Source organism: Elgaria multicarinata, chromosome 3 (genome assembly GCF_023053635.1).
Source record: "Elgaria multicarinata webbii isolate HBS135686 ecotype San Diego chromosome 3, rElgMul1.1.pri, whole genome shotgun sequence".
NCBI lineage: Eukaryota > Metazoa > Chordata > Lepidosauria > Squamata > Anguidae > Elgaria > Elgaria multicarinata.
In genome coordinates this window covers 36,923,891-36,941,958 of record NC_086173.1, presented here as the reverse complement: position 1 = coordinate 36,941,958, position 18,068 = coordinate 36,923,891, and the positions used below count along the sequence as shown (strand labels likewise).

Genomic DNA, 18,068 nt, shown 5'->3' with positions numbered 1-18,068 from the left:
ATGACAACGCACAAACAGGGAGCTGGGATGAAGGGCTTGGCCTGCTCCAGCATCGTGCCAATATTGAAATGAGAAGTTGAGCGTGGAAGGAGGGGAAGCGAAGCATCCTGAGCTAATTGCTTTCTGGGGGCACCGGGAGGGGGTTTCCATTCGCTGTCCTGAGCTCAGATGACAGGTGGACGGGTAAGGGGTGGGCAAGGATGGAGTCTGGGACTGGATTCGCAGGGGTTTGGGGGTTCGTTCTAAGCAAGGCAGGGCCCCTCCAATGTGGTGCAGCATGCCTGTCGTGAAGGTTGGTACCATCATCCCCCCACCGCAAAGGCAAATTTGACAGTTTAAAGCCAGATCTTTTACTGAATCGATCAGAGTCACAAGACAAATCCCCCTCCTTCCCCCACAGCGATCGATCTTCTCAAAAGAATAGGGCAGGAAATCTTTAATGGATGTAAGAAACACGGTCTATGGGGTGCTGTGTGTGTGTGTGTGTGTGTGTGTGTGTGTGTGTGTGTACATCCCTGTGTGCATGTTTTTCAAAATGTCCTATTGGGATGGGGCAGAAATAGGCCCAGAAATGCCTTGTGAAATGTTGTCCTTGGTTGCGAGAGGGAGGAAATAGAGTTAGGAGTGCCTAAGGTTAGCATTTGGACATGTTAGGAAAGGTATAGGTGGTGAATTGCAGGCCAAGAACTGGAGCCTGCAGCCTTAGCCCCCCCCCTCCCCTGCCCTATACCCCTCCTCTCTGTGAGCCACAGTCTGGGTTGAGAAGGCTCTCCTAGACTGTCTGCGCTTGGCTGGGCTCCATCCTTGGCTGCTTCTCCAGGATCCCCTTTGGGACAGCTCAGCTTGAAGCCAACCAAGCATTTGTGCTTTGGTGCTGGAAGATTCTTTCTTGTCGTCCCAGTGGGACCTATTGTCTTGGAACAGGCAGGATGAAATTGAAACAGGAAGGGCCATGCCTCAATCCACAGCTACCGGGCAGTATCTCAATGGATGGATGGAAGCAGAACAAGAGGGAAACACCACATTGACATAAGAAAAATGTTATTTTATTGTTACCTATTCTATTCTCCTCCTCATTATTATTATCTGTTGATCTCACTGAGGGGACTTGTCTGGGGGGGAAGACATTTTACATCAGCCACTGGCCATGCTATTTGGGAATTATGGGAGTTGTAGTCCCACACATTTGAAGGGCACCAGGTTGTAAAGGGCTTATTCCCTTATTCTCTGAGCAAATGTGAGATTCCGGTTTGTTATTGCAGTTGGAAAAATGGTCTTGCTCTCAAATTCTTTAGTGGACAGTGTTAACTCTCTCCCAACCCCCCTATATGTGTGCCTCAGGAGGCACCTGGGAGAAAAGAGGAAGGAAGAGATTGCTTCAAAGGTTAGGGGGAACAGTGATTACTAAGGAGAATGGGCTTCCAGAGCTTGCACCCCTCCTCCTCCTCCTCCTCCTCTTCTTCTTCTTCTTCTTTCGAAGTCCTGCTTCAGGTTGACTACTCCTGAGGAATAAAGTGTTGGAGCTGTTCATACTTTTCTCAGGGTTTCTCTCAGCCTACCTGCTGCTCAGCTCAGGCAGGGAGTCCTTCCTGAGGGATCTCCTTCAAATGTTTCTCTCATCCCTTGGCATAGAAGGTGGCCAGGTGTCCTCTTTTACAGTGGTCATTCCTCCATTTGAAGGACAGTGAAAGGCCAGTCCTCACGAGCTGCCCAGTCTAAGTCTGGGTTAAAGCTTAAGAACCATCAGAAGGGACAGCAGAAGGGGGCTTGAAATTGCCCCCCGACACTGAGCACACGGACAGCAGACTGAGCAAGGTGATCAGGTCACCTGATCCCAGTCTTCCCCACTAGGGTGAGATGGGTTGTATTTCTATTTGGATTATAGCCATTACTTCTAAATTTCCATCTAGGCATATAAATTAGTATATCCAAATTATATGCAGATCTTTGTCTTATTTTTTGGTGGTATGAACGTGGCCACTGTACACCTCAGGTGAGGTTCTGGCCAATCATTGTTCCACACCTGTTTGATCCCTCTGCACTAGCCTAGAAACATCAGGTTCTCCCCTAAAAGGAAGAATTGTCCACCAGGAATTGGGACCTGTGCAAGCAGGGAGAATCCACTTCCTTCTTTGGTCTCCATGCTGTGAAAATTTCTGAAGCAATCTTGTTCAAATGTTCTATTCTTCACCATGGGGAGATAAATTCCAGAGGGGTAGGAGCCACGTTAAAGGGCTAAACTAGAGATGATGTTAAATGTGTGTCTAGTTTGTTTTTCTTTTTTTTTAATGTGTCTCATTTCTTCTTTTTCTAAATACAGCTGCAGTTGGAGGGGGGAGCAGGTGGGAAACAGGACCACAGGGAGGGTGTTTTTCTCCCCACAATCCCCCCTCCCCTGCCCAGTTTGGCCCTGATGAAAATCACCTCCCTGAAGCTTAGTCCCAGAAGGGAAGTTTCCGTTGCAGCAAAATAACCAAGAGTTTTATGTCACCTTAAAGAAGGACTGTTGAACCTTAGGCCTGTTGGCCAAATCTGCCCAGGGTTGCCCAGTTGGCCATGTCCCTTTCCCACAACCATTTATTATTTGGTGTTCCCAGCTTTTGTTCAGTCCCCACCCCCTATTCTAAACAGTTGAAATGCATCTCCTAAGGCTTAGGTATCGGCATTAAGAGTATTAAGCTAAATTATGCTGGTATTTTAGGCCCCACCTCCTTTGTCTTTGGCCCTGCCCCCAAAAACTTATCTGAAATTGAACTTGGCCCTCGGACTGAAAGAAGCTCGACACACCTGCCTTGAAGGACAGCACTTTGTACCATGTGCTTTTGAAGGCCAGACTCCATTTTGTCAGTTGCAGGAAGTGATGCTCTGTATGACTAGGTAATGGGAAGGTAGTGCAATGTTTAAAGAAGCTGTGTGTGTCTCCATTTCTGTTTCATTCTAAGGCAGAGAAAAGACCTGGGACACTACAAATCCTTTAGGGGCTCCCAATGTGGCCTGTAACAGCAGCTCCACACATAAACTAATCAACTTCAGAAGTACAAGTCAATGTGCTCTGTAGGGCAATTGGGCTGACTCACCAGTAGCTACTACCATATGCCTCTTTAACAACCATTAGCAAGGTTGCCCACCCGCCCTGCCACCCAACCTGATTCTGGTTAGTGATAGCTGGTTTTTGTGGGTAGGAGTACTAGTTCCTAGGCATTCTAAAATATCACAAGGCAAATGTGTGAATGCTTAATACTTCTTTTGTTATTGAATTAATATGAACTGCTTAAGAGCAGATAAATTGCCAGAGGTGGCAATTTCCAGTATTCCAAAAATGTTCCAGTATTAGTGTTGTGAAGTGGAATCCTGGGCATGCTTCCTAGGCATCTCAGTGTTGCTATTCAAGCTCCCTATCCACCTCCACCCTGCTTCTTTCAGCTTTCAGATCACATTCAAATTTGGTCCTTGATTCTTTGCACAAGCAAAAACAAAACAGGGTTGAGGAAGTTCTGCAATATGACAAACAATCCTGGAATGATGTGATCAGATAGCTACCAACCAAAAGTGACGGTGGATAAGTTTGAGATCTTCTATGATTTGGTACAGCCTTTCTCAACTTAGTGCCCTCCAGATTTATTTATTTATTTATTATTTAATTTCTATACCATTTAATAGACGAAGCTCTCTGGGAGGTTCACAAAAATTAAAGCCATAAAGTACAGCTTAAAGTATAAAATATGGAAACTTAAATCACAATATAAAACCAAAAATAAAAGTACAACCAGAATAAAACTGAACGGCAATGCAGAGATTTAAAAGACAGATTTAAAATGCAGTTTTAAAAAAGCAGAGTGAAAAGACTAGGATGGTAAAGTGCTAAAATACTGGGAAAATACTAGACTGCAACTCCCATCATTCCTAGCCAGCTGATGAGAGTTGCAGTGTAGCACATCAGAACAGCACCACGCTGGGGGTGGCTGGTGTAATACATATCAGACATCAACACCTGAACAAACATAACATGCATGATTACATGTATACTGTCCTTAATACATGGACTGCAAATTACATGTATTGCATGCAATTTACATGTATAGCATGCAATTGTGTTACATTCAAATTATATGTATTATATGCAAATTACATGTATTAGCCTGGGGGGGGGGGTTGCCCTGCACACATATTTTTTTATAAAAAGACAAAATCAAAGGAAAGTGAGGCAGGTGGCTACCAGAAGGAGGGCCTTCTCTGCTGTGGCACCCCGGCTGTGGAATGAGCTCCCTAAGGAGGTTTGCTTGGCACCTACATTATATGCTTTTAGACGCCAGGTGAAGAAGACCTTTTTATTTTCTCAGTATTTTAACAGTCTATAAATTAATTTTAACTTGGTGTTTTAAATTTGTATTTTAAATTTGTAGTTTTGCATTGCTGCTGTTTTTATATGGTTGAGCTTTTACATTGTATTTTATATTATGGTTTTACACTGTCGTTTTATACTTGAATTGTCTTAATTTTGTAAACCGCCCAGAGAGCTTCGGCTATTGGCGGTAGAGAAATGCAATAAATAAATAAATAAATAAATAAATAAATCCGCATTGTCATCCAAAATGGCTTTAAAAGGGGATTAGAAAAATTTGTGGAGGACAGGTCTAGTGAAGGCTATTAACCATGATATCAAAACGGAGCCATGACGTTCAGAGGCACTGTGTCTCTGAATACCTGTTGCTTACTGGCGGATAAACAATGGACGAAACCTCTTGCCTTCATGTTCAGCTTGTGGGCTTCCTGGAAGCAACTGGCCAGCTACTGTTGGGAACCTGATACCAAAGTTGATGGCCCCTTGGTCTCTTCCTGCTGGCAGTGCCAGCTCCAGGTTTTTGAGGCCCCTTGGGCAAAATCCTCCATAGACTCCCTCCTACAGTGAGCCTACCTTCTCTCCTCCATTGTCACCAGTTCCTCCTCCTCCTCCTCTTTATCCTCATTGCTACCACTTGCTTGACTGACAGGCAGAGAATCAGTGAGCAAGCAGGCAGTGGCTTCTGCCGCTCCTCCTACTCACCATCACCATTGCCTGGGCCAGAGGCAGAGGAATAAGCATGTTGCCATGGTAAAGAGGACCCGGTCCAGAGGACTCTTGTCAGTGTGCTCCTGCTGTAGTGGGGGTCTTCAGCAGATCCCTGACCATGCCTATCCTTGTCACTGGCCCTGCCTGTTGGCCTCCGCCTACATCCTTGCACATTCTGCTGTGACCAGTGCAAACCTTTAAAACCAATTCACGTTGCGTTTTGCATTGCATAAGTACTATGCAAGGTCAGAAGCAGCTCTATACATGCTTCTCTCTTGTTGCTGTTGAAATCTGGGGAGGTTTCCTGCCATCCCTTGGTCTTCTAGACTCCGTAGGCAAAGAGTGGCCACAAGCCGGACAGGAATGCGATAAAGGCCCAGAGACTTGTAGTTCCTGACCCTGCTCTGGAAAGTGAAGTGCATTGCACCTCGATTGGAAGAAATTATCATTTTCAATATAAAGATTGCCCAACATTCCAAAGATAGTGGTGGTTTTATTGCTATTTGAGCTACCTATCGTCTCTCCCCCCCCCCCAATTTTCTACTTTGATTCTCTCTTCCCATTTCCAGAGCCAAGAATAGAACTGAAATGACCGGACTCATTGTCCTCCGATTCATGAAAAGCCATGTTGGGTGGGGCCAGCCTAGTTATGCCTGATGGAAGGCTCCAAGCCAGGTGTTCAGTTTACAGAGCAACTGACTGACATCTGCGTCAATCACAGGAAAAGTACCTGCTAATCAGTGATGGTGATTCAGGGCCATGCTGCATCGCCAGCTCTTAGGGGGATACGATGGCAGCAAGAGGCAGCACTTTTTCATTAAAATTCATCAGCCTGTTAAATATTTAACACTAACCCCCCCCTCGTCCATCCTAGCTCCATTCCCATGAAGGAGGCCTGCCTTCCATCTTTCTCCACCTTCTTTCACCTGCCAGGCTCCACTTACATTCCACATCTGGGAACAGAAGCCTATTCCCCCACCCCACCCCAATTCCCGTCACTTAAACCCTGTTCCTTTCCAAGAAGAAAGGATAAAACCCAGAAGTCCTGGCTCGTGGCTGGCCTGCTTTAACCACCTTTCTCTTTCTTTGTGACCTCATTGTCTGTCTGCATTTCCCATCCCTTCCCTAATGGAGCTGTGATGCTGATGAGTCCTGCCAGCTAAGCAGGGTCGGGACTTCTAGACTGATGGCTGCCACAAGTAAGGTTTTGTTTTGGTCCACAGCTCTGCTGCTCAAGGCAGAATGCGTAGGCAGGAGGGCTTCCAAAGGAAGTGTTTTTCTCACCTGTCAATATCGATGTTGGTCCATTGAGCACCATTGTTTTACCAGGGGAAGGAATACACAAAAGCTGCAACAGGCCCAGATCTGCTGGAGTGGCGGGGAGGTAGCACTTTCAGCCTTCCCCATGTCTTCTTCAAGGCTGGCAATAGGTGGATTATTTTTGCGGGGTGTGTGTTGAGTGATGCAACAGGGTAGGGGTCCTAGGTTAAGATTGGAGATATGCACACTACACACACACACACACACAGAGAGTCTACAGTTTGCTTCAAAAATGCTAAATTCTTGAAAAGCTGTGTTGGCTATAAGAAAAAAGCCATATTTAATTTAGTGTATTTATTTATGGCATTTATATGCTGTCTTTCCACCAAAAATGGTGCAAAAGGCAGCTAACTGTAATAAAATACAGATTAAAACAAAACCTTAGTTAAAACATAACATAAAAGCAAATCAGTTAAAAGCACAATAATAATGAAAGACATAGCCAGCTCCCAATCAGTGAAACCCCTTTCAACAGCAGATCAGCTTACATGCCACGGGCCTGCCTGAATAAAAAAACGGCCCTGCCTGCTGGTGGAAGGACAACAGAGAAGGAGAAATATCTTTATTAGGCGAACCCAAAGTTTACAAAACAGAGTTCTGGAGAACTTGAAAGCTTCCACAATCTTTTGTGACCTATGGGTCAGCTTAATAAAGGTATTGCCGTAAATTCTTGACTTTCCCACTACAAAAGCAGGAACGTATTCTCAAGATACCCAAGATAAGATGAGAACTGGACCAGGTATTCTCAATTTATTTATTTATTGGTGGGGTTGGGGGCGGTGGATATCCATGGAAACACAGCCAGTGCCAATATATGAAATAGTAGCAGCAATAGCAGCAAGTGCCAAATCAGAGCCTCCACTTTGGAGAGGGCGGAAGACCCATCTCTGTTCACATCTGCTAATCTTTGACAAACTAAAAGGCAGGTTACAGTCTGATGCTTCAAAGCACACCAGTAATTCCCATCCTTTGGGGGTGGGGAGAAGTGAAAACAAAACAAAAAATCAGCCTAAGGGTATCAGTGTGGGTTGCTGCTGTTGTTATTTTAAAAAAAGAATGAAATATTAAAGTCTCCCAATCCACCTCCAGGTTGATGCAAAATTATCCCGATTTGCATGGGGTTGGGAGGTAGGCAGTTGAGTCAACAGCGCGCAAGGAGATTGGGCTGATTAATTATGAATTAGGACAAATTGGCGGCCTGCTACTCACTAATCTATGTAAATAAGGACGATAATGCCGTGAGTGCCTGTGCAAACAGGAGCTTGCAAGGAGAGACAGGCAGGGCAGCTCCCTGCAGTGGTGGGTCAGGGGAGACTTTGCGGTGCTATTAATTTTTATGGGGTGTCTGCATGAAATTTACATGGGCAATGAGATACCTCTCTCAGGGTCTGCTGTGTTAAAACTGATGCTAGATGCATCCGTTGGTCAACTGACAACAACAAAAAGATGGGGGGTGCACCGGAGAGGGCAGAGGGAAGTGACTATCAGTTTATCAGAATAACAGGAAGAGTGCCCCTCCTGCCTACTTGTCTTCTGTGTAGCTATCTCAGAATGTATGATCAACAAAGATGGTATTTCATTATTAATGCACACACCTAGCATTCCAGGATTCATCTCTCTTTTTGTATGTACTCAGTGCTCAAATTCTGGAGCAAAAAGGGGGGCGCCTTAATTTAATCCAAAAATATTATCCATTTTAAACCATATCGTGTCTCCCTATAGTTTTCTTTAAAAGGGGCTGCAATAAAAGGTAAACACCATACACCTAACCCCTGTAATACTAGTACTGTGTATGCCAAGTTAGGTGTTGCATTCCTTTACAGCAGCCTTCTTCAACTTAGTGCCCTCCAGAGGTGTGACTACAACTCCCATTATCCCCAACCAACATGCCCAATGGCTGTTCTAGATGGGAATGATGGGGGTTGTAGTCGAACATATGTGGAAGGTGCCATCTTGGGGGAAGGCTGCTCTATGAAACAGGTGTAGCTACTGAACAGGACCTGCACAATTACTTCATTTAGAAAAGCGACACACAATAGGGGAACAAGTATTTCTCCCCCATCTAACTCACAAAAGTAGAGGAGAAGAAATAACCAAGGGGCAGTTTTCACAGCACCAGGTTGGTGCCGCCTCCCTCCAAAACCCTGTGGTTTTCTTCTCCTGGGGTGGTGTTGGTTAATCCAAACACTGACGAGGGAGCGTGGGGTTTCCATTGGCTATCCAGGTACCGGAGCCACCCTCCCACTCTCTTCCTGGCAGAAGGCGACCAATCACCAATCACCTTCCACTAGGGACTGTCCCTGGATTGGCTCCAGGGTGACATCAGATGGCAGAAGAACTGTACTGATGTCACTCCCATTGAAAAAGTTGGGATAACTCCCTGACTTTTTCAATGTGCAGCTTTGCAGAAAAGCCCTGCAGTGATTGCAAAGCTGCGTCTGTGTCATGTAACTGATGCAGCAGAGATCCTTTCCTCGCATATAGACATTCTCCAAAATGCAATTAATGATGAAAATGCTGGATATACTGTAGCTGTTAAATATTTTAATACAGGTGAGCTCCCACAGTTACACAACCATGTCCATATGGCTTTACAGTCGTCATCAATCCATCCCAAAAACGCATGAGCAGAGTCAAAGTAACCACGAATATAAAGTTCATTTTAGAGAGAAATCCTTGAATGTAAAGGCAAGAAGGATCCACTCAAGTTTGTTATGCATACTGCATGACTCAGTTTATGTCACTGAATCTGACCATCAATGCACAGAACTCAAGCCCCAAATTCGTTATTATAAAAGCCCCAGATCTGGGTAGTTCAGAGCCACTTCACTTATTACAAAGCTCCTAGATCAAAATTCATTCCAGAAGTTGATAGACGCCTACTCCCATCATCTGCATGGCCTATAGTCAAGGATTATTATTATTATTATTTATTTATTTATTTATATAGCACCATCAATGTACATGGTGCTGTACAGATTACACAGTAAATAGCAAGACCCTGCCGCATAGGCTTACAATCTAATAAAGTTGTAGTAAACAATAAGGATTATGGGTGTTGTAGTCCAACATCTGGCGGCACATGTTTGCCACCCCTGTACTAGATGGAAAACACTTTTGTGTAGAAACTGACATAAAATCCACATGTAGCAGCTGACACAAGCTTTTCAGTGCATGGACATGCTTTGCAAAATCAGTCACTTGCAGCTTTCCAGAAGTGGTCCAACACAGTGAAAACCCTGTATGGCTGGATCTGCACAGGGGCATCACGCCAATTCCTTCAGGTAAGTGACTTTCATATAGGCATTTCATAATGTCTCCAAAGAGTTCAGAGTGCGTCTGACTCCCTTTGCATCCCTCCTTTCCGTGTTGCATTTGTGGATGCGTTGATGGTGGAAATCTTGTACAGCGAGTTCAGCACCCCAGTCGGATTTCATTATGATGTAAATGCTGCCACCTGGTGTCTTAAAGCATTTTCGAGGACATGAAGCTTCCATTTGCTTTAATTTGGAAAAAGCTCTGTGGACTGTGTTGCTCTTTCCCCTGTGTTAGAGTGGGATTGCAGCTTAGCAGGCCATTGCTGATCCCTGGTGTGATAAACCATGACTTCAAATGAATTGAATGAGGGCTTAAACGGAGTTTAGGCTTGCCAGGGCTTTGCCCTAGAACCAGCAACTCAGCACTGAAATATGTGGAGTATTAATGGGTTTCTTTAGATTAAGGTGAAATTATGTTTCCTTACTGGGGCTATGCTTCCTGCTTCTCTTGCACAATTGTAATGGTGCTGCATTACATGGGCAGAGAGGGGTGACCATGTAGTCTATAATGGAAAACTACCCCCTTTCTGCTCATAGACCTGAATGGGACAGCGCCCTCTAATGGGTTATTTGTAGCACAACTTCCCTTGTACACGGTAGGAGATACCAAGATATTTCAGCAGAATCGGGATATCTTGGGGGAAGGTGTTTGAAACAGAATTACTGGGGAAAGGTGTGGAAGACGTACAGGAGGTTGCCGACATCATCAAAAGGACCCACGAATTTTCATGAGTGGCCAGTCACGAGCATGCCTTATTTCGCTCATGTGAAGAAGCCCAATAAGAACATAAGAGTCTTGCTGGAGCAGACCAGAGGTTCATCTAATCCAGTATCATGTTTCACACGATAGCAATCCAGATGCATCTGGGAAGCCCACAAACAGGACATAAAAGCAGCAGGTTCCTCCCGCTGTATGCTCCTTCGGCAACTGGTATTCAGCAACCTACTACTAGCCTCTAAGGCTGGAAGTTCCATATAGCCATCATGACCACCAGCATTGACAGACACCTTCCATTGCTTTATCTAATCCCCCTTTAAAGCCATCTCAGCTAATTATATACAAGAAAATACCTCTGCGCTTGTGTAGAGTGTTTTTTCTGTAGCGGGTAACCCCAATTAGCCCCCATACATGTGGGGCTAAGAGGCAAGGATTCAGATCATACCATCTCCTGGCAGGCTTGAACCTCTGGTACATCTCGTTTTAGAAATTAAGCACTGGCTCACCTGGAACTTACCATGCCAAAGTGCTCATGTATGTGGCATTCCGAATTGGTGACTTCCAGATGCATTGGCCTGCAAACCCCATTATACCCATTTGTTGATCTATCATCAATGACTAGCCCTGATAGCAAATTGTTTTAGGGCGTGAGGATGCCAGCGCAAAGAACTATCATTTTCCCCCACCCACCCCGGTCTCAGGCACTGTGGTTACACAAGGCAGCTTAGCAATGCCGGGGGTTAGCTGGGGCTCATTCTTGGTTGTCAGGAATGCTGGGAGTTGCAGTCCAAAACATCTGGCATCAGGTTGGAGAAGGCTGAGAACCTTTGAGGCTGCAGTCCTGTGTATGCTTGCGTGAGAGTAGGTTCCAGTGAGCTTGGTGCGTTTTTACTTCTGCGTAAACATGAGTTGGGAGTGCTGGACGCAGACAGGATTTATCAAGGCGAAGACTATTATCACCCTCATGGCCAGCTTGTGAATTTTCGAAGGCCCCTGGCGGGTGGTTTTTGGTAGCAGCATGCTGGAGCAGATGGATCTTGGCTTGACCCAAAACGGCAATTCTTACGTTCTGAAAGCTTTACCACCAGGTTCAAAAGCGAAGTATTGGATTTCCATTTTCCCCCTGCATCTCATAAGGGCTGTCTTAGAGAAGGCTTTGAAAAGGGCGCTCTGCCCAATTATTTCTACTCAGAGGGACCAAAATACTTCCACTCCACACACATACATCTCAGGGGAAATAGCTGTAGTTTGATATCAAGTTAGCACTGTCTGAGTGCCAACTATATAGCAGTATCCACCATATCAGTGTAACTGGTGCAAATGTACTCTGGTAAGCACAGACAGATAGTGAGAAGTTTGGTTCCACTGTTTGATTCTCTATACTCTGACAAAGGCTCCCTACACAGCCCCTGCCTCTCCTGTGCTGTCAGTAACACGGGGTGTGCCACGGTGGCCACTCCTCTTCCCTTCCTGGCTGATGCCCTGTGCCCAATCCCATCATGTTGCCCCCAGGAGGAAGGCAAAGTCCAACCTAGCCAGGCGCCATGAGATCAGAGGGCTTTCTGAGTCAACGTTACAGCCTTGATGAGATTGCTGATGTTCCCTCGCTCGGAGTGAGTGGAAAGGTATGTGATTATGGTTCTCGGAAAGGCTGTTCACAGGACCATAGGAAGCTGCCCTTATGCAAAGTTAGACCACCGGTCCATCTAGCTCAGTGTTGCTTACAGCTACACTGTCAGCGGCTCTCAGACAGGACTCTTTGCCAGCCCTACCTGGAGATGTCAGGGATTGAACCTATGGCCCTTTGCATGCACAGTGTTGAGCTGTGCCACTGAGCTACAGTGACTGCTTGGCACTACTCAAGATTTCTCCTATCGGTATAAGAGTTGGTGAGCGCAGTCTGGCTGGATTCTGTAGATGGGAAGTTTGGGAAGCTCTGAGAATGGACAACATTGTGGCTAAGAAATCCCTTATCTTGGGGATGGTGGGCCCGAAGGAGGCACACAAGCATCCTCAGGAAAATTGGGGAAATTTCCTGTTAGTTGCCAGGAAAATCAAACTGGCATTGCGAGCAGCACTGGCTCCAGGTTTTTGAGGGGCCTTGGACAAGACACCCTCAATGGGCCCCCTCTTCCAATGAATCTAACTTCTCACCACCATTGTCATCAGCTGATATTGCTCCTCGTCCTCTTTCTTATCAGTGCCACCACTTGCTTGCTTGACAGGCAGAGAGTCAATGAGGCAGGGGCATCTACTGCTCCTCCTGCTCACCACTTCCATTGTCTGGGTCAGAGTGAGAGGCACAGGAACTAGCAAGTTGCAATGGTGAATGGGAGAAACACATCCAGGGGAGGCCTCTTTGTCAGTGGGCTTCTGCTGGGGTGTGGGCCCTGGGCAGATGCCCAATCATGCCTACCCTTTATGCTGGCCCTGATTGGGAGCTCCGACTAGTTACTGTATTGCAGACATCGAGGAGCCAGGAAGGATATGGTAGGTGATTGCTGTAGTATTGGTAGGAGGGAGCAGCACTACAGCCTAATCTGACCTATTGCCCTGAAATGTGCATGGGCTGGTTTGTGTTCTTCATGTACTGCTTTGTTTTGCTCTGTCCCTCCTTAGGACTACTGGCAGCCAGTGAGATGTGTTGCAGCAGGAGACGCTGTGTATGGTGAATGATGGCCAAGCGGCTTCTGGTGGCTGTTGCCCTCTGGGCTCTGGGTGGACTTGTTGGGCTCCACCATCTTTACCTGGGCCGGGATAACCATGCCCTATTGTGGATGTTGACTTTGGGGGGCTTTGGAGTAGGGTGGCTCTGGGAGCTGTGGCTGCTGCCTGGTTGGGTGGCTGAGGCCAACAGCACCCTGGAACTGCACAAGGATGATCACCCACCTTTGAACCCTGTGCGCTTCCTTGGCCAAGCCGTTGTAGGTATCTACTTTGGGTTGGTGGCCCTCATTGGCCTCTCAACACTGCCTGGTTTTTACTTCCTGGCTCTCCCCTTGGCTGTGGGCCTTGGAGTTCACTTGGTGTCTGGAGTAGGCAACCAAGCCTCTGATCTTCAGGCTACCTTGATGGCTGCCTTTGTAACCTCACCAATCTTCTACGGCCGCTCTCTGGCTATCCTGCCCATCAGTCTCACAACCAGTGTGACGGCCCAGTGTTACCGGCGTCATAAAGCCAGCAGGCGCACGAGAGAGAAGCTTAGTGCTCGAGTGTACCGATTGAGCCTGGCCTACCTGGCTTTCACTACGCCCTTGGCCTACTGCATCTTCTACAACACGGCAGCCACCGCCAGCTACATAGGCAGCACGATCGGAGCCACAGTGGACTGTCTCAGCATGTTTCCATCACTGAGCGGCATAATGGAATCAGTGCTTCTTCTGCCCTACCATGCCTGGAAGATGCTGGGTTTTGGCGGGGGCTACTTCCAGGAGTGGGAGAAAGTGTTTGCATTCGTACAGTCTTTCCAGAGTGAAAGGCAACAGATGGCGTACAAGGTACAGGGCACTTCCCTACGACTCCGGTCACTATTCTTTGAGTGAAGGTCTACTTTATGGATGACTAAACAGGAAAGGGGTAGGATATATGAAAAGATTGTGGGTAGGTGTCTTGGGAGGGGAGAAGATTTGTTACTTGTAAGTTATATTACACTATAAATGTGCATGGTGCTTTACAAAGAACAGGTATGGCAGTTCTCTACCCTAATGGCCTTACCCGAATCTAAAACAGATACAGGGAAACAACAGAGGAAGAGAGCAATGGAAGCATGGGTAAGCCAGCAGGGGAGAATATATGCTTATTTCATTAACATGTACTTGTGGTTTAGTTTCAAGAAAGTGTAAGGTCTAGGGGGATGAACTAAAGGCTTTCTGAAATAAGTGAGTTTTGACTTAATGGAAATAATGGGGTTGGTTGCATGGACGTGTCCTGGGAGGCAGTACTAGGCATAAAGGGCAACAAAGGAACATGGGTTAAGCTAACTGGATAGTCAAGATTTGCTTTGCCTGCAGTTCTCAGTCACTGGTAAAGAACATGTTTGTATGGTACCAGCAGGCCAAGGCAATTGAGAAAACGAGAGAGATAAAGGGTATAACTTTAGGGCAGGGCTAGAAATCATGAAGAAAACATGGGGTTCCCAAGCTTGTATTTTCCTCGTAAAGCAAGTGTGGGGGCATTTGTAAGAGATAACTGGCAGCTAACTGGAAAATGCTTAACCCTTTCCTGCCCACCAATTCCCCCCCACAAATCCCCCCCCTCGCCATTTTAAATCATTTCCCCTCAGCCTGGCTGGCAACAAAACAGGAAGTAAATTTAGTTGAGGGGAAACTAGGTTGGAGGTAATTTATAGGACAGAATTGGTGGGTATGGAAAGGGTTAAGTACCTCTTCCTCCCCCAACTGATTGTCTGCTACAAATACCCAACCCCCTTCATCTTATCTCAGCAAATGCAGGCTTAGGAACCCACCCCTGCTAAAGTAACGTTCTATCTGTTCAATTTTATTGTGTATAACTCTAGGTCACCACAATCTAACAGAGAGAAAATATCCAATGAATTACTAAAGTAAAAAATAGACAAATTAAACATAGATCAAAGGAAATAACTAATAATTCAGAGCTAACAGACTTAAGTTAATGATGAAATTCCATAAGACTAATCTCCTACTATATTATAAAAGTGTCTGTTAACCAAACCAAGAATTAAACATATGTGACTAAAATATTTTTTAAAATTAACCATCAGGTTTCTCTGATGCAACCTTTTACATCTGCCTTACTAAATTTGGTATGAATAACTACAGTTTTGTGTACATCTTCCTTTATGTCAGTTTCCTACCAGTTTAACTGAAAGAATTTCTCCACAAGGAATCTTGGTAATTGTAGTTTGAAGGTGATGAGAATTCTCTGCTGGAGATCCTTCACACCCTCGCTCTCAGAACTACAGTTTCCAGGATTCCCTGTGGAGAGGAAATGACTATTAAATCAGTTTAACATTGTAGTATAGATAAATCCAAATTTGCAGATTATATTAATTGTACAAGCCAACAGAAACAATACAACAGAAAAACAGGAAAATTACAGCATAATACAAAATGAAAGATTAAAAAGTAACACAACTGTAAAATTTAAATCTAATTATAAAAAGGGGGAAAGAAAATGGAATGTGTGAAAAAGTCATTAATCTCTTGTTTTAAAAAGTCTATCTTTAGCAGCATCTAAAAAAATAAAATAAGACATGACTAGCCTGGTGATTTTGCAGTCTTGGAATCACATAGTAAGTAATTTTAAATGCAATAGACGTTAAGAATGAGGTCATTTTAAAAAACTGGAGTTAACTATTTAGATTTAGAGAGTACAAAGGGCAAGAAAGTAAACAATGTGCTAAATTGTCAGTCATACATACCTAAGCCAACGCTCCCCTACCTCCCCTCCAGGATCTTAACAGCACAGGAACAGGGAGGAGGGAACGAAAGGAAAATTGCAAGAGAAGGGAAAGGGAAAAGAGTTCACAAATGCTTGTTTCCCCTGAGTTATGTGGAATTGCATGTGCCCATTATAGACGATGTGTGGTGTCATTAGCACACAGTCTATGATGAGAGTAGAATCTCTTTCAGCCTGGGGGCTGAATTCTATTTGGGGGGGGGGGCGTTCCAGTGGTAGGCAAAGCCAAAGACAAAAGGGATGGTGATGAAAAAGATCAAAGTTACCAGCATATTTTATCTTAATGCTCTTACTGCCAGCAAGTAAGCCCTAGGAGAGAAATTTTAGCAGAGAGAGAGAGCACTAAATGATTGGGGAAGGGGGAAACCTGGTGATGTGAAAGGGGCATGTCCATGCAGGGAATCCCCAGGGTGGTGGGAGGGAAACTGGGGACCCTGGGAGGGCCAGATTCAGCATAGGTTATTCTACATAAGGCTCTTGGGGACAGTATTCAATAGTACTCCTACACAGGGAGTAGACCCATTGAAGTGATTTGGCCTAATTTACGTAGGACTATCTATCATTGGATATTACCCTTGGATTATATAGATCTTGCAGCAAGTCGTAACAGCAAGCAATACTAGACAATTATCCCACCCTTCACCACTGCCCCAATATCACATGTCAGTGCTTGCCAGCTTCACCAGATATCTCCTCCACCTCACAGCTCTGATAGGGTGTTTCTCTCTCCCCACCCCCACTCCACTTCATTTTAGGCCTTGGGCATTCAAGATGATGCCACACCAGAAGAAATCAACAAAAGCTACAGGGAGTTGGTGAAGCTTTGGCATCCAGATCACAATCGGCACCGGGCAGAAGAAGCAGAGACACGTTTTCTTGAAGTGCAGGCTGCCTATGAGCTCCTGATGCAGATGAGAAAAACAAAACGTGCATGATTGGACTCCGGATAACCCCCAAAACTCTTATTGCTGCTTTGTTGGTGGGGATCAAAGCATAACTTTTGAAGGCATGGTTCTCAAAGTTGAAGGTGGGGCCTCTTTGGAGGCTCAGGTATTTGCTTAGGGAGATATTTTCTGTGTCAATTTGGCCCAGAAGGTGGAGGGCACATGTACTATAACATGCCCTCCACTTGTTATTATTTTGAATATTAGTACCAGGGCTTGTAGGACTGCCTGCCCTTTTCCTGGCCTTCTGATTCTATAGTTCTTTGTGGAGTGGCCCCATCCTTCTCTTCATCTTCTATTTTTAGGTGGCCTATCTCTTGACGTGAGAGCCATTAAGCTTTGCTTTTCTGATATATTTGTATTGAAGGGCAGGGGATACAATTATTAACAGTGCAATCCTATACAGGTCTACTCAGAAGTAAGTCCCACTGAGTTCAATGGGGCTTACTCCCAGGTAAGTAGATATAGCATTGCACTCTAAATAAATTAAAGAACTGTCAGTTAACTCTGGAGAGATTTCAGCGTATTTATTCTTGACTTTGGGAAGCTTTGGAAACAGAAAGTGTGCAAGTACCAACAAAGTGCCAATTATCCCAGTAAATTGATTCCACAATGTATCATTTGATGTGGAATGGAATTACTATTGAATATGCAATTAGGATCTATCAGCTTTGGCTGCTTTTATTTGTATTTTATTGCTGTGTTTTATAATTTTGATTAACTTTGTTTTAGTTTATATCTATTAATTGGTTTTGAAATACTTTTACCTGTATTGTAAGCTATCTTGAGAGCTTTTATATTGAAACAGCCAGATACCCATTTCATAAAAAAAAACACAAGCATCCCTGGGTTGTGGTTTATTATGTTCTGTACATGCTTACTCAGAATTACATTCCACTGAATCCAATGCGGCTAACTTTGAATTAAATGTATGTAGGATTACAACTTGAGTTTCCTTATGCTTATTATATTCTTTCTAAGCCACTTCTCCATAAGTAGTCTTTCCCTGTGTGTTTTTTAAAGCCTTTGGAATAAAAATTAACTGGAAAATGTCTCTGTAATCAGTATAATTATTGGTAGATTTCTTTTGCCCTCAAGAATAGTGTTTCATTTTCCTCAACACAGAGAAACCATAATCTTGTAATCATGTCATATTTTGTTTTATAGCAGAGCACAGCCTTCCCCATCCGGATGCCTTCCAGATGTTTTGAATTCAACTCTCATCACCCCTGTCATTGGCCATGCTGCCTGGGGATGATGGGAATTGTAGTCCAAAACAT

General features: G+C 44.8%; 1 protein-coding gene across 1 annotated transcript; it reads left to right on the top strand.

The window, feature by feature from the left end:
- Positions 1-11,940: 11,940 nt before the first annotated feature.
- On the top strand, positions 11,941-17,840 carry DNAJC22 (DnaJ heat shock protein family (Hsp40) member C22). Its single transcript, XM_063123171.1, has 3 exons — positions 11,941-12,030; positions 13,025-13,902; positions 16,600-17,840. The coding sequence occupies exons 2-3, from the start codon at positions 13,078-13,080 to the stop codon at positions 16,777-16,779; spliced, it is 1,005 nt and encodes a 334-aa protein (XP_062979241.1). The 5' UTR covers positions 11,941-12,030; positions 13,025-13,077; the 3' UTR covers positions 16,780-17,840.
- Positions 17,841-18,068: the final 228 nt, after the last annotated feature.

What these genes read in the sequence shown, in the direction of transcription:
- DNAJC22 (XM_063123171.1), top strand. Translation starts at nt 13,078, where the DNA reads ATGATGGCCAAGCGGCTTCTGGTGGCTGTTGCCCTCTGGGCTCTGGGT. An exon ending in GGCAACAGATGGCGTACAAG is followed by an intron (nt 13,903 to 16,599) that starts GTACAGGGCACT and finishes ACTTCATTTTAG; the next exon opens with GCCTTGGGCATTCAAGATGA.